Below are 12,614 nucleotides of genomic sequence, written 5' to 3'. Positions count from 1 at the left end.
CCCGGCAGTACTTCTTGTTTAGAGAGTGGTGAGCCCGCGTTGGGCTTACCACTGCTTGGTAAAGGGACCCTTAACTGGCTATGGTTTAGCCAGCTATGCATTAGTCAACTCTGCAAATCTGGAAATTCAATGTTCGTGCCCAGACATGGCCCGGCATTGAATATTGGCTCCTGTATTGGTCCCCTGCTTAGAATGGCAGACAGCACGGGCTATAAATTTTGGAATCAGTAAATAAATGCTGACTCCTAGTACCTTACCAAGGGCTGTGTGAGCTGCATGGTTGCACAGGCTATAAAAATTGCTCTCAGCCAACTGTCTCCTCTCACTGGAGGTGACAAAGTGTGCAGGGAGAGGGTGCCAGTGGTCTAGTTGCATAGGGTGCTATTATAACTTAGTAAGTCCACAGGTGATTCGGAGATGAAACTGGGGACCTTCTGCATGGCAATGCACAGCTTTGACATCTTAAGCACCAGCCTGGTAAAACTTATTTTTAAAGGCTTAATCAGCATTCATTAACTGCTTATCTACTACAATTATATGTTCATAATAAACTCAGGGGTGTAGTTATCAACATAGGTTAATGTTAAATATGTGTTATTTTACCACTATTTTAGCATAAGTCCCATTTCACTCAATGAGACCTAGTTGCTAATAACTGGGGTTAACAGGAAAATGATACATCTTAACAGTAGCTCACGTTGTTAACTCCCTTCCCTCCTCATTTTCATCCATATTGATCGCTATACACAGATAGAATTTTTCTTGAAAAGTATATTTGTAGATTTGAAAATGCCATCTATATGCATACTTTTCCTCCCCTGATCTAACCACACCTCCTGGAATGCTTCCTTTCAGTTTGGCTAATAGTTCACATTTTGACTTTTAGCAGAGCTGGCCCAACCATAAGGTTGACTACATGTCCGCCTAGGGAGGCAGTGTTTGGGGAGGCAGTTGCACAGCAGAAAACCAGCAACACCTATTCCTATGTCACATTTTCATTGGTATAAATGGAAGTGCCTAGTTTTAGGCACTGGGATATCAACTAAGCATATTCTATATATTGTGCCTAAATTTAGGCGCCGCTTATAGAATACTGTAGGAGTATTTACCTGAGATCTCACCTTTGCTGGTCTTGGCCTATACAGCCATTAACAATATGGATTACAGCTTGTGGCCTGCCTGTATTCATGTTACGGAACTGGTAGTGAGCCCTTGTGCCTCAACAGAGCACGGTGAAAAAGGAGGCCACACTCAGTCAGGCAGCCGGACAACCCCTAGCTTCACCTGGGGACGACCACCGTTCCCCAGGAGTTGAGCTCCCAGGTGCGGGTGGCCACTAGGACTTCAGGATACGAGCGGGGTCGGACGGCCGCTAGCCGAGCCAGGCAGCAAGTAAACAGTATCAAGTCCAAACCGAGAATCAGGGCAGGCAGCAAAGCAGAGAATGTCAGGTCCAATCCAGAAGTCAGGGCTGGCGGCAAAGCAGAGAATGTCAGGTCCAATCCAGAAGTCAAAGCCAAATCGGGAGAAGAGAGCAGAATGCTCAGAACACGCACCAGACCTCTACAACGATAGAAGCCGAAGCAAACTGATGACCGTGTTCAGTTCTTAAATAGGCCTCTCATCAGGAAATCCCTGCCACAGCTGACGGGCAAGGAACCTCATTGGGCACGCCCATAGGAATAAGCCTCTCAAGATGGCTGCCCCTCAGGAACCGGTGTAGATGCTCTACTCAAGATGGTCGTCCTTCAGGAACTGATCAAATGCACCTCTCAAGATGGCCGCCCCTCAACTGAACCTTCCAAGACGGCCGCGCCAGGAGCAGCCAGGTAGGAGTGTAACAGAGTGTAACAATCCATCAGAAACCAGTTTTTTTTTTAATTTAAACAGTTTTTATTAACACTTGCAGAAACCAGTTTTGTTGCAAAGGAAAATTACTGCTGAGCATTGCATGATGACTTCATCCAAGGACATATTCTGTGTTGCAAACTAGCAGTTATCTCCGGGGAAGATTGGAGGAGAGACACACATGGCTCCAGGAGTATATGAGCAGACAGGGAAGTTTGCATGCCATCGAACAAAGGCTCGCTTCTTGATCATGAAGCTGGTTGGACAGTATTACACCATCTGTGATTGGTCCATAGGTAGCATCTGACCCTTGGATACCAAAAGGTTTGGATTGAAGAGGAAAGAAGAAGAGAGATGACCGGAAGACTTGCAGGTGGATAGAAGGCTCGAAAGAGCTAGAGACTGATTTTCCTAAACACCAGTGAACTGCATACCTTGTAACAAATTCACAAGGCTAGCTCAGCTACAATATCAGGCCTTGCCTAAAGACTGTGCCCTTTGCATCCAGAATTCAAATCTCGGACTTATTCCTGGACGGAGAGACTTGCTGCAAATTCAGCTCGAGTCTCGGGGGAAGAATTCGCTTCTTTACCATTGGAAGTCTGCCGCAGACTGCAGGGTGAGATAACAGGATTTATTACCTATGGTTATGGGGATAATAGTCCTTGTCTTTATTCTGTGACAGATGGGTTTTATGTCAGGATTTATGGTCTATGAATTTAGCTGCTAACTTTGTATTTTGCATAAGATGTGTGATATAAGATCTCCTAATAATCATTAGGATCAGTATTGTGATTGGTTGTGTAATCACTCATTTAGTAGTCCATTAGGATAATCAGATTCCATTATCTATATTTTGGTAATAATCTATTTTTATAGCAAGTTATTTTTTCATTTTGCTTGGCATTTGCTTCAGAACTATTTATATATATTTTTCTTTACCTAATAAATAACATATTCCATTTGTGGCATTGTTCCTTTTTCCAACTAGCTAGTCATTGAGATAAGAGGTACGCTCCCCTAGACCTGAGTCCAGAATAATTGCTATTTAGTAGTGTTCTGACAGCTAAGTACCTCTGAAACCTAGATATTGGGGGCCCTCCCTCCTTTTTCTTACAATACGCTTATGTGGAAATGTTTGTTGCACAGATTTTTATTAGGTGCTTTATATAGAATCTGGCCCTTATCTATATATATAAAACATACCCTCAACGTTCTGAAGACAGTGACATCAGTGAAGCCAAGCCCTTACTTCCTTCAAAAAGGTTCGTGGTGGTGAAGCCACCAAAATCGCTCCGGGCCCCGCCCTCGAGGGCGGAGCAATGGCAGAACAACAAAGGGGTTGGCAGGGAGGGAGGCAGGGAGGCAGGGAGGCGGGGGGGTGTGGGAAATCACTATGGGCCCCGCCCTCGTGTCTAACATCATAATGTTGAGGGCGGAGCAATGCCACAACAACGAAGGGGTTGGCGGGGGGGGGGGGGGGGTGTTTCCCACGAAAACCTTGCTAGCGCCCGTTTCATTTGCTCAGAAACGGGCCTCTTTTACTAGTTGTATCAGATTGTATTTCCTAATTACTGTTTTAATCACTAGAATATGTTTCTTCTTAGGCTGAGCAGAGTTAAGGACTTTGCCATTCAATGACCATGTTTCTGACTTTTGCAGCTTTCCTCTTTCAGCAGCAAGTGTTTTATTTCATCTATATCCAAACTGCAATCAGCCTTCATGTCCGCTCTTTTTTTTCACGTCCGCTCTTTCAAATCAATATGTACACTTTTGAAAAACATTTCTAGTCATTTCACTTTAGCTCCGTTCCTATGCAATCTCAATGTGAACTATAATCAAAGTTTTTATATGATTTGCTTTACTTACTGTGCCCCACCACAGAGCATCGGCATAAGTAGAAAACTGATTATTGGCTTCTTTCTCCACCAGATAGACCAGGAAAGATGAAAAGATGAGAACTAAAAACCCTATGTACCAAGCAGTGATGAGTTCCTGTATAATGAAAAGATTAATTGCAAAACACCTAGTGAGACACAGTAGCTAAATACCACCTTAAATTCAAATGTCATCTGTTTTCTCAGAATACTACGTTAATAATTACCATGGAAAAAATAAAACATATTCTTGCATAATGAATACATAGATGATTAATAATAATAATAATAATAATAGTAATAGTACTAATTTAAAAAAGAACTAATGAGAGGCAAAAGTTGCATACCATCTTAAATTCAAATACAACAACTTAATAATTACTATGAAAACATAATAAAACCATAGGTCCCGATATTCAGGGAAACTTATCTAAGTAGGAGAGGCACTTGATCGTGAGGATCACTATCTGGAAAGTGCCAACGTGATCTGGGGGTGGAGCAAGAAGTTATCTGGGTATCATCGATTTTTCAGTGCCAGGACCCAGCTAATCCCGGAGAGGTTAGGCCGCAAAATAGCGACTGACTTATACCTGGAGATTCTGCACTGGTATCAGGTATGGTCTTGCACTGAATATCCAGTATAATTCTAAATATTGTGGTCAGAGTTTCAAAGCAATGCCAACTGTGGAGTTTAAATATCGGGGGGGGGGGGGGGGAGAGGAGTTTTTGCTGAACACAATATTAATATATGTGACCGCACATATGTACAACATTGCCAATTGGTCCCATTTTAAAGTCAAAGTGTGATTAAGCCTCCATCCTCCTGCTGTTGGACTGAGACCGTCCTGTGCCCCAGGATAAAGAGGGAATATCAAAGAGACATGGCTTGGCTAGTAGGGCAGAGCAGGGAGATCTGAAGAGATCCATGCTTTTTCCTCTTTATTTGTATTTATTTTTTTCTTATACAAAAAAGAAAAATCAACAGGCTGAGTTTGGATTTCAGTAGAGTCGAGGAGGAGCCTTAGATAGACCACTTGGCCACACCTCATCATAATTAAAGCATGCACCTTGCTGCACTGATTAGGGATTTATCCCTTTGGCACTTTGAGTATAAAAGAGTAAAAAAAAAGTGCTTGAAAAAGCTTTAAAAATCCCCACATGATCCAATACGTCATAAAGCACCAGTGCCCTTCAATTAAAACTGCTGAATTGACTGATACACCTTCAGCTTCATATCCTGGTATAGATTTGTCATAAGCAGTGAAGCTGTAACTGGACTGTTCCATCAATGACAATGAGGAAGCCTCTCCTGCGGCTTTCAAAAATAAATCTTAGAAAGTGCCAATAAGTATGAAACGTGTTGGTGCTTTATAACAAATGGATATGACCTGCAGAAGATAAACGTTAGTGCACAGTGAGTTCTATAAAGATTATGATTCTTAGCATTGGACCAATTAAAATTGTTCCCAAAAATGTTTCATTTGAGCTTTAAAGTTTCTTTTCAAACTCATATGCATTACCTCTGGATAATTTGTACATTGATTAAGTAATAAGTATAACAATAGGCAAAGAAAAAGCATGGATTAATGAGACAATGTCAACATGGATTAAGTGAAGGGAAATCTTGCCTCACCAATCTACTACATTTCTTTGAAGGGGTGAACAAATACGTGGATAAAGGTGAGCAGGTTGATATTGTGTATCTGGATTTTCAGAAGGTGTTTGACAAAGTACCTCATGAAAGACTCCAGAGGAAATTGGAAAGGGAAAGGGGACATGATATACTGCCTTTCTGAGGTTTTTGCAACTACATTCAAAGTGGTTTACATATATTCAGGTACTTATTTTGTACCAGGGGCAATGGAGGGTTAAGTGACTTCCCCAGAGTCACAAGGAGCTGCACTGGGAATCAAACATCCTGTTCCGGGGCAGACGGAACAGGGAACAAGCGAAGCCGACAAATGCGTGGCACCCCCCAGCAGGTATAAATGCACCCGGGGGGGGGGGGTGTCCTTTCGCCGGGGGGAGGTGTCCGTCATTTTGCCGGGTGTGTGTGTGTGTGTGTGTGGGGGGGGGGGGGGGGTCGCGCTGCACCCTGGGGGGGGGGCGCATCAGCGATCCGCCCCGGGTGTCAGCCATCCTAGGAACGCCACTGCCTCCACTCCATGGAATAGTAGGTAGTGTTCTATTGTGGATTAAAAACTGGTTAAAAGATAGAAATCAGAGAGTAGGGTTAAATGGTCAGTATTTTCAATGGATACGGGTAGTTAGTGGGGTTCCCCAGGGGTCTGTGTTGGGTCCGCTGCTTTATAACATATTTATAAATGATCTAGAGATGGGAGTAACTAGTGAGGTAATTAAATTTGCTGATGACACAAAGTTATTCAAAGTCGTTAAATCGTGGGAGAACTGTGAAAAATTACAAGAGGACCTTACAAGACTGGGAGACTGGGCGTCAAAATGGCTGATGATGTTTAATGTGAGCAAGTGCAAAGTGATGCATGTGGGAAAGAGGAACCTGAATTATAGCTACGTCATGCAAGGTTCCAAGTTAGGAGTCACAGACCAAGAAAGGGATCTCGGTGTCGTCGTTGATGATACATTACTTCTGCTCAGTGTGCTGCTGCGACTAAGAAAGCAAATAGTAGAATGTTAGGTATTATTAGGAAAAGAATGGAAAACAAAAATGAGGATGTTATAATGCCTTTGTATCGCTCTATGGTGTGATCGCACCTCGAATATTGTGTTCAATTCTGGTTGCCGCATCTCAAAAAAGATATAGTGGAATTAGAAAAGGTGCAGAGAAGGGCGACGAAAATGATAAAGGGGATGGGACGACTTCCCTATGAGGAAAGGCTAAAGCGGCTAGGGCTCTTCAGCTTGCAGAAAAGGCGGCTGAGGGGAGATATGATAGAGGTCTATAAAATAATGAGTGGAGTTGAACGGGTAGATGTGAAGCGTTTGTTTACGCTTTCCCCAAAATACTAGGACTAGTGGGCATGTGATGAAGCTACAATGTAGTAAATTTAAAACGAATTGGAGAAAATTTTTCTTCACTCAACGTGTAATTAAACTCTGGAATTCGTTGCCAGAGAATGTGGTAAAGGCGGTTAGCTTAACGGAGTTTAAAAAGTTTTGGATGGCTTCTTGAAGGAAAAGTCCATAGACCATTATTCAATTTCTGGGATAAGCAGTATAAAATGTTTTGTACTTTTTTTTGGATCTTGCCAGGTATTTGTGACCTGGATTGGCCACTGTTGGAAACAGGATGCTGGGCTTGATGGACCTTTGGTCTTTCCCAGTATGGCAATACGTATGTAGAATGTCACTACCACTGCAAAGGTGATCCCTGCTTGTACTGGAGTAGTTCTAAGGTTTTCAGTTTCAAAGGAGATCTTGCTACCAGCTATAGGGCCCTGTTTACTAAGCAGCGTTATAGGAACGTTAATGTTTTTAATGTGTGCTAACCATGTACGTGCCTACAATATCCCTATAGGTGCCTACATGGTTAGCACGCGTGCTAAGTGTAGGCGTGCTAAAAACACTAATGCACCTTAGTAAACAGGGCCCATAGACTGCTAATAAACCATTGACTAGTGTAATAAGGAGTAACAGCTAGGAGGAAAGAGATATCCCTAACAGACTAGACAAGGGTATAAACAGCAGTTAACACAACCCTTAAAAGCTACAGAGGTTAAAAAAAAAAAGGAAACTGAGGAGTTTAGGCACTTTAAGAGGGGGAGGGAAATTCTCAAACAGACTTGTAGATTGTCATTACATACACTCCTATTGAAGATAAGGATCCAATCACAGGGGAGGAGGAGGAGAGATGCCAGTTCTCATGGCGCCATATAAGCCTCCCTGAGCAAACCAAAAGAGGTGGAACATTTCCACCAGGGTAAGTTGAAGAACAGTACAATGAAGGAGCCTGGCAAGCAGAGTCTTTGAAGGAAGAAGTGAGTCTCCTACAACCAGTGGCGTAGCTAGGGTAGTTGACAGCCGGGGCCGGTCATTTTTTAACACTCAGGACCTATAGACCAATTCTACCATACCATAAGCAGTCATTTCTACGAGTCACACAAGGAAAAGGAAAGCATCTTAAACACTACAGTGAGCACTAGAACATCAATTCACCTATTGTAAAACGAAACCAGACAGAATAGTACAGATCGTCGATACCGCACAGTCAATGCCAATTGAAAGCCATGTCTTTTTCACAAACACAGATACACCCTAATCCACTATAGAATAAGTAATCATAAACTTTCTATTTAGACAAAAATTAAACTGAACCCCCGATGCCAGACTCTGCATACAATGCAACACCACAGAAACAGAAAATGTCCCCTAGTACTGTGCAAAATATAAAGACAGCAGATGTAAATTTGAAAAAACTAACAAATACCAATCACCACTTTACAAATTAACAAATAGAAATAAAACAAATACAGAAAATAAAATAATACCATTTTATTGGACTAATCCATTTAGCTTCCAGAGGCCAAAATCTCCTTCCTCAGGTCAATACAGTTTAGTGCTGTTACAGTATCCTATCCTGACCTGAAGAAGGGGGTTTTGTTCTCTGAAAGTTAAGTCAAAATGTATTAAAATTAGTCCAATAAAAAGATTACCTTATTTACATGTTCTATTTATAAACATTTATTAACACAGCTACAATTTTATATCCTAAAGCAAAATAATAAAAATATATATTTACAGTTTGTTGCCTCTGGTTTCTGCTTTCCTCATCTTCTTTTCACTGTCTTCCTTCCATCCAGCATCTGTCTTCGCTCTCTCTGCCATCCAGTGTCTGCCCTCTCTCTCTGCCCCTTCCATCCACTGTCTGCCCTCTCTCTCCCTTCCATCCACATCATCCCTCTATTTCTGCCCCTTCCATCCACCATCTGCCCCAGTCTGCCATTTCTCTCTCCCCCTTCCATCAACATCTGCCCTCTATCTCTGCCCCTTCCATCCACCATTTACCCCAGTCTGCCCTCTTTCTCTCTCCCCCTTCAATCTGTCTGCCCTCCCTCTCCCATTCATCTAGGGTCTGCCCTCTGTGAAGGATAGGACCTGGGGGTGGATGAGATGGAAGTGGAGGGGGAAGAAGTGAGGAGGCTCAAGAGCAGAAGAAGGCCGAACAGAGTCTTGCCTCCATTCCAGCCACAGAGAGCGAGAGGAGAAGTAGTAATGCCCCCTATGCAAGGGGGGAGGGAGAAGGACTACATTACCCATCATCCCTTGAGAGAGAGCAGAGAAAGGTTAGTGACCCCTGTAAAATGGAGGAGAGGCAGAGACTACATTTCCTAGCAACCCCGGGGCAAACCCTGGTACAGAGATTATCTTCCCCATCAGGCCAGAGGGGAGAGCTCTAACAAGGCAGGGGAGGGGCACCTGGAGGGTAATCAAGTAAAAGAGGAACAGCTGCCCAGAGTAGAAGAGAATGAGCCCATGGACTGGCAGGCTGCTGGAGAGAAGGAGCAGAAGGCAGGTTCTGAGGAACCCATGGACCTTTCTGCCTGGGCTCATGCCTTGAAAGCTAAACTGAAAAAGCAGGTGAACTCTTGGTGTCAGAGCTGGGCTGAAAGTGGAAAGGGGAAAGGTCATGCGGGAGGAGGGTCAGTGAAGTAATAGAGTGACCCAGAAAGGGGGGAATCTTTTCCTCTTTTCCAAAGGAGTTCAGGCTGTGTTCTTTGAAGAGACTGTGTGTCTGAATTGAGTGCTAAGGCATTGAGCCCTGTGGATTTTGAACTGTTGGGAAAACAAGTCTTCTTTTGTGTGGGGGAGGGGAAAGTAAGCTACAGTTTTTTTTTTCCTTTTTGTGGGCTGAGTCCCACAGAACTGTGTATTTGGAACTGTTTGCAGAAACCCTGTGGGGGTGGACAAGAAACAGGGATTCTTTTTGGGATGTGAAGTTGGACTACTGAGCAACCTATCTGTGGGAACTGTTAATTAGGCTCCAACTGATTTGTGCAGCAGCTGAGAGGGGACGTGTTTTTTTTTGGTTATGCTGTATCTGGGCCCTGAGAGCAAAACAGGAGCAAACTGTTTTGAAGGGCTGCAGGATTCCTTTTGAAAGTTACTGGACTGTGAATCCCTGGCAATAAAGGAGCTTGGTGACTTTTACCTTTTTGAGTTTATTTTCTTTGAGCCCTGCCCTGTGGACTGCAGTGGGCCGGGAGGCTGAGTGGCCAGGGTGGAGGCAAGGTCCCGAAGACCCTCCGGCGGAGGGAAGGATCTTCACACCTCCCTCACGCTCCCCCCTTCCATCCAGGGTCTGTCCCCACCCTCCCCAATCCCCTTCTCCCCTCTGGGCACCCCTCTGGGCTCCCCCACCCTTCTCCCCTCTGAGCACCCATCTGGGCTCCCCCATCCTCCCCAATCCCCTTCTTCCCTCTGGGCACCCATCTGGGCTCCCTCACCCTCCCCAATCCCCTTCTTCCCTCTGGGCATCCATCTGGGCTCCCTCCCCCACCACTCCCCAATCCCCTTCTTCCATCTGAGTCCCCCCTCCCACCTGACCCGACCCGACCCGACCCGACCCGACTCGACTCAACCCGACACACCTACCAGCTCCATTCTCCTGCTCCCACCCTGTCCTGCCTTTAAAAATTTTTTTCGAAGCGCCGGAGTGGCAGGCAGCGCCTCGCGTCTGCCCTGCTAGTAAAAATCTCCTTGACGTCGTTGTTGGGCCTTCCCACATTGAGTCCCGCCCGCCCTTGCGGTAATAGGAAATTACCTCAGAGGAGGGCGGGACTCAATGTGGGAAGACCCGACGACGACGTCAGAGATTTTTACTAGCAGGGCAGATGCGAGGCGCTGCCTGCCACTCTGGCGCTTTGAAAAAATTATTTTTAAGGCAGGACAGGGTGGGAGCAGCGGGAGCGGAGCACCCCCCCCACCCGCTGACACGCAGGGCGGACCGCCCCCACCGCCCCGCCCTTGCTAAGCCACTGCCTATAATTTATGATTTGTATACAATGGAATGTTAGAACAGTGCCACACCTGAAAGAGTGTTACTTTAAAGGAACTTCAACAGGTGAACTTTTTTTTCTGTTTTTTTTTTTTAAGTGCATAAACTGCCAGGGGCTGGAAGATAATATGTAATTGTTTTGTGCACTTGACTCTCCTGAGGGATGGGGCTGTTGGAGGCTGGGTGGTCTAAAGCTATATTTGAGACAAGGCCAGCCAGCATTTAAGCACTAGAAAAATGATTTCAAAAACTGTGCAAGGATGTGACTGAACAGTAAAGAGCTGTGTCTCAGAAGGAAGTTTAGGGAAACTTCCCCTGCATGTTTCCTTTGAGTAATTCAGTTGCTGTGAAGGAACAGAAAGGCAGAATCCTGAGAACTGTCAGCACATTAATTGCCACAGCATAAGGTGGCCAGTAGAACTAATTTGCATATGTGCTTACCTTTTTCAGTCTGCCTTTGTTCTGTTCCTATTTATAAGTGAAAACAGACTCTGGAAGCTATTAACAACTGGGAGGTATCTTATAATCATATCAGCAGTTACTTTCCTGTTCTACATTTGATTGATGTTGAACTGAATTTCACCCTGAGAAGGAAAGGGAGCAGAATTAAGGACTACATAAGCTGAGGCTAATATCTTCATTGATTCCTCTGATAATACCAGATCAGGGCAATATTGATTATGTGAGAGCAGTGAGAAAATGAAGAAATGGATACTGGTCAAATACAGCTACTTGTCTCAATTTATTCATTTTATAGTTTCATCATCAACGCTTGTGGAAGGTAATTTAGGTAAGAGTAATTCCTTTTCATCCTGCTAAAGTAGTCCAGACAAGTGGATTATATCCCGTTACAGGTAAATGGAGGCAGAGACCTGGAAATTTCCAATGATATCATCATAATATAAGGAGTGGTACAGCACTGGATCTTGCCAGTATTCTGCACGTCCAGCAGATGGTTGCAGTATTTATTTTTATTTATTTGTTACATTTGTACCTCACATTTTCCCACCTATTTGCAGGCTTAATGTGGCTTACATAGTACCGTAAAGGCGTTCGACAAGTCAGTTGATAAATACAAGGTTATGTTGTGGTCGAATGAGGTAGGTGTGTATTCAGGCACCATGAGGGCCGAAGGGAATAAAGATTGTATATTGTCCAGTACGATCATTGGTTATGCTGTGTTGCTGGGTGTGGGGATTTACGGTGGATCGGTGGGGTAAGCCTTTTTGAAGAGGATGGTTTTTAGTGATTTCTTGAAGTTTAGGTGGTCATGGATTGTTTTTGCAGCTTTTGGGAGTCCATTCCATAGTTGTACGCTTATGTAGGAGAAGCAGGATGCGTAAGTTGTTTTGTATTTAAGTCCTTTGCAATTTGGGTAATGTAGGTTTAGGTATGATCGTGATGATCTGATTCTGTTTCTGGTTGGTAGATCTATGAGGTCTGTCATGTATCCTGGGACTACGCCTTAGATAATTTTGTGGACCAGAGTGCAGATTTTGAAGATGATCCGTTCTTTGATTGGGAGCCAGTGCAGCTTTTCTCAGAGGGGTTTAGCACTTTTGAATCGTGTTTTGCCAAATATCAGCCTGGCTGCTGTGTTTTGGGTGGTCTGGAGTTTTTTTTGAGTTGTTCTTTGCATCCCGCATAGATTCCGTGCTGCATGGCTTAGGACCATTGATTGTATTAGGTATCGAAAAATTTATCTTGGGAAGAAAGGTTTTACTCATTTAAGTTTCCACATTGAATAGAACATTTTCTTTATTACAGAGTTTACTTGGCTTTCAAGGGTGATGTTGCGGTCGATTATGATGCCGAGTATTTTTAGGCTGTCTGAGGTAGGGAGGGTGTGTCCTGGGTTGTTTATGGTTGTGGGTTTGTACTTGTTATGTTGAGATGAGAGGATGAGGCAGTGTGTT

The 12,614-nt window shown here is 44.0% G+C and overlaps 1 protein-coding gene across 1 annotated transcript in view; it reads right to left on the bottom strand.

The window, feature by feature from the left end:
• KCNQ5 (potassium voltage-gated channel subfamily Q member 5) overlaps nucleotides 1–12,614 on the bottom strand; it is an 846,390-nt gene that overhangs the window by 194,078 nt on the left and 639,698 nt on the right. The window contains 1 exon segment of the mRNA XM_030199036.1: nucleotides 3,718–3,843. Within this exon segment, the coding sequence (XP_030054896.1) occupies nucleotides 3,718–3,843 (126 nt within the window).

The sequence above is a fragment of the Microcaecilia unicolor genome, chromosome 3 (genome assembly GCF_901765095.1).
Source record: "Microcaecilia unicolor chromosome 3, aMicUni1.1, whole genome shotgun sequence".
NCBI classification, from domain to species: domain Eukaryota; kingdom Metazoa; phylum Chordata; class Amphibia; order Gymnophiona; family Siphonopidae; genus Microcaecilia; species Microcaecilia unicolor.
The sequence above is the reverse complement of the archived record's forward strand: the minus strand, read 5'-3'. Positions and strand labels throughout refer to the sequence as shown.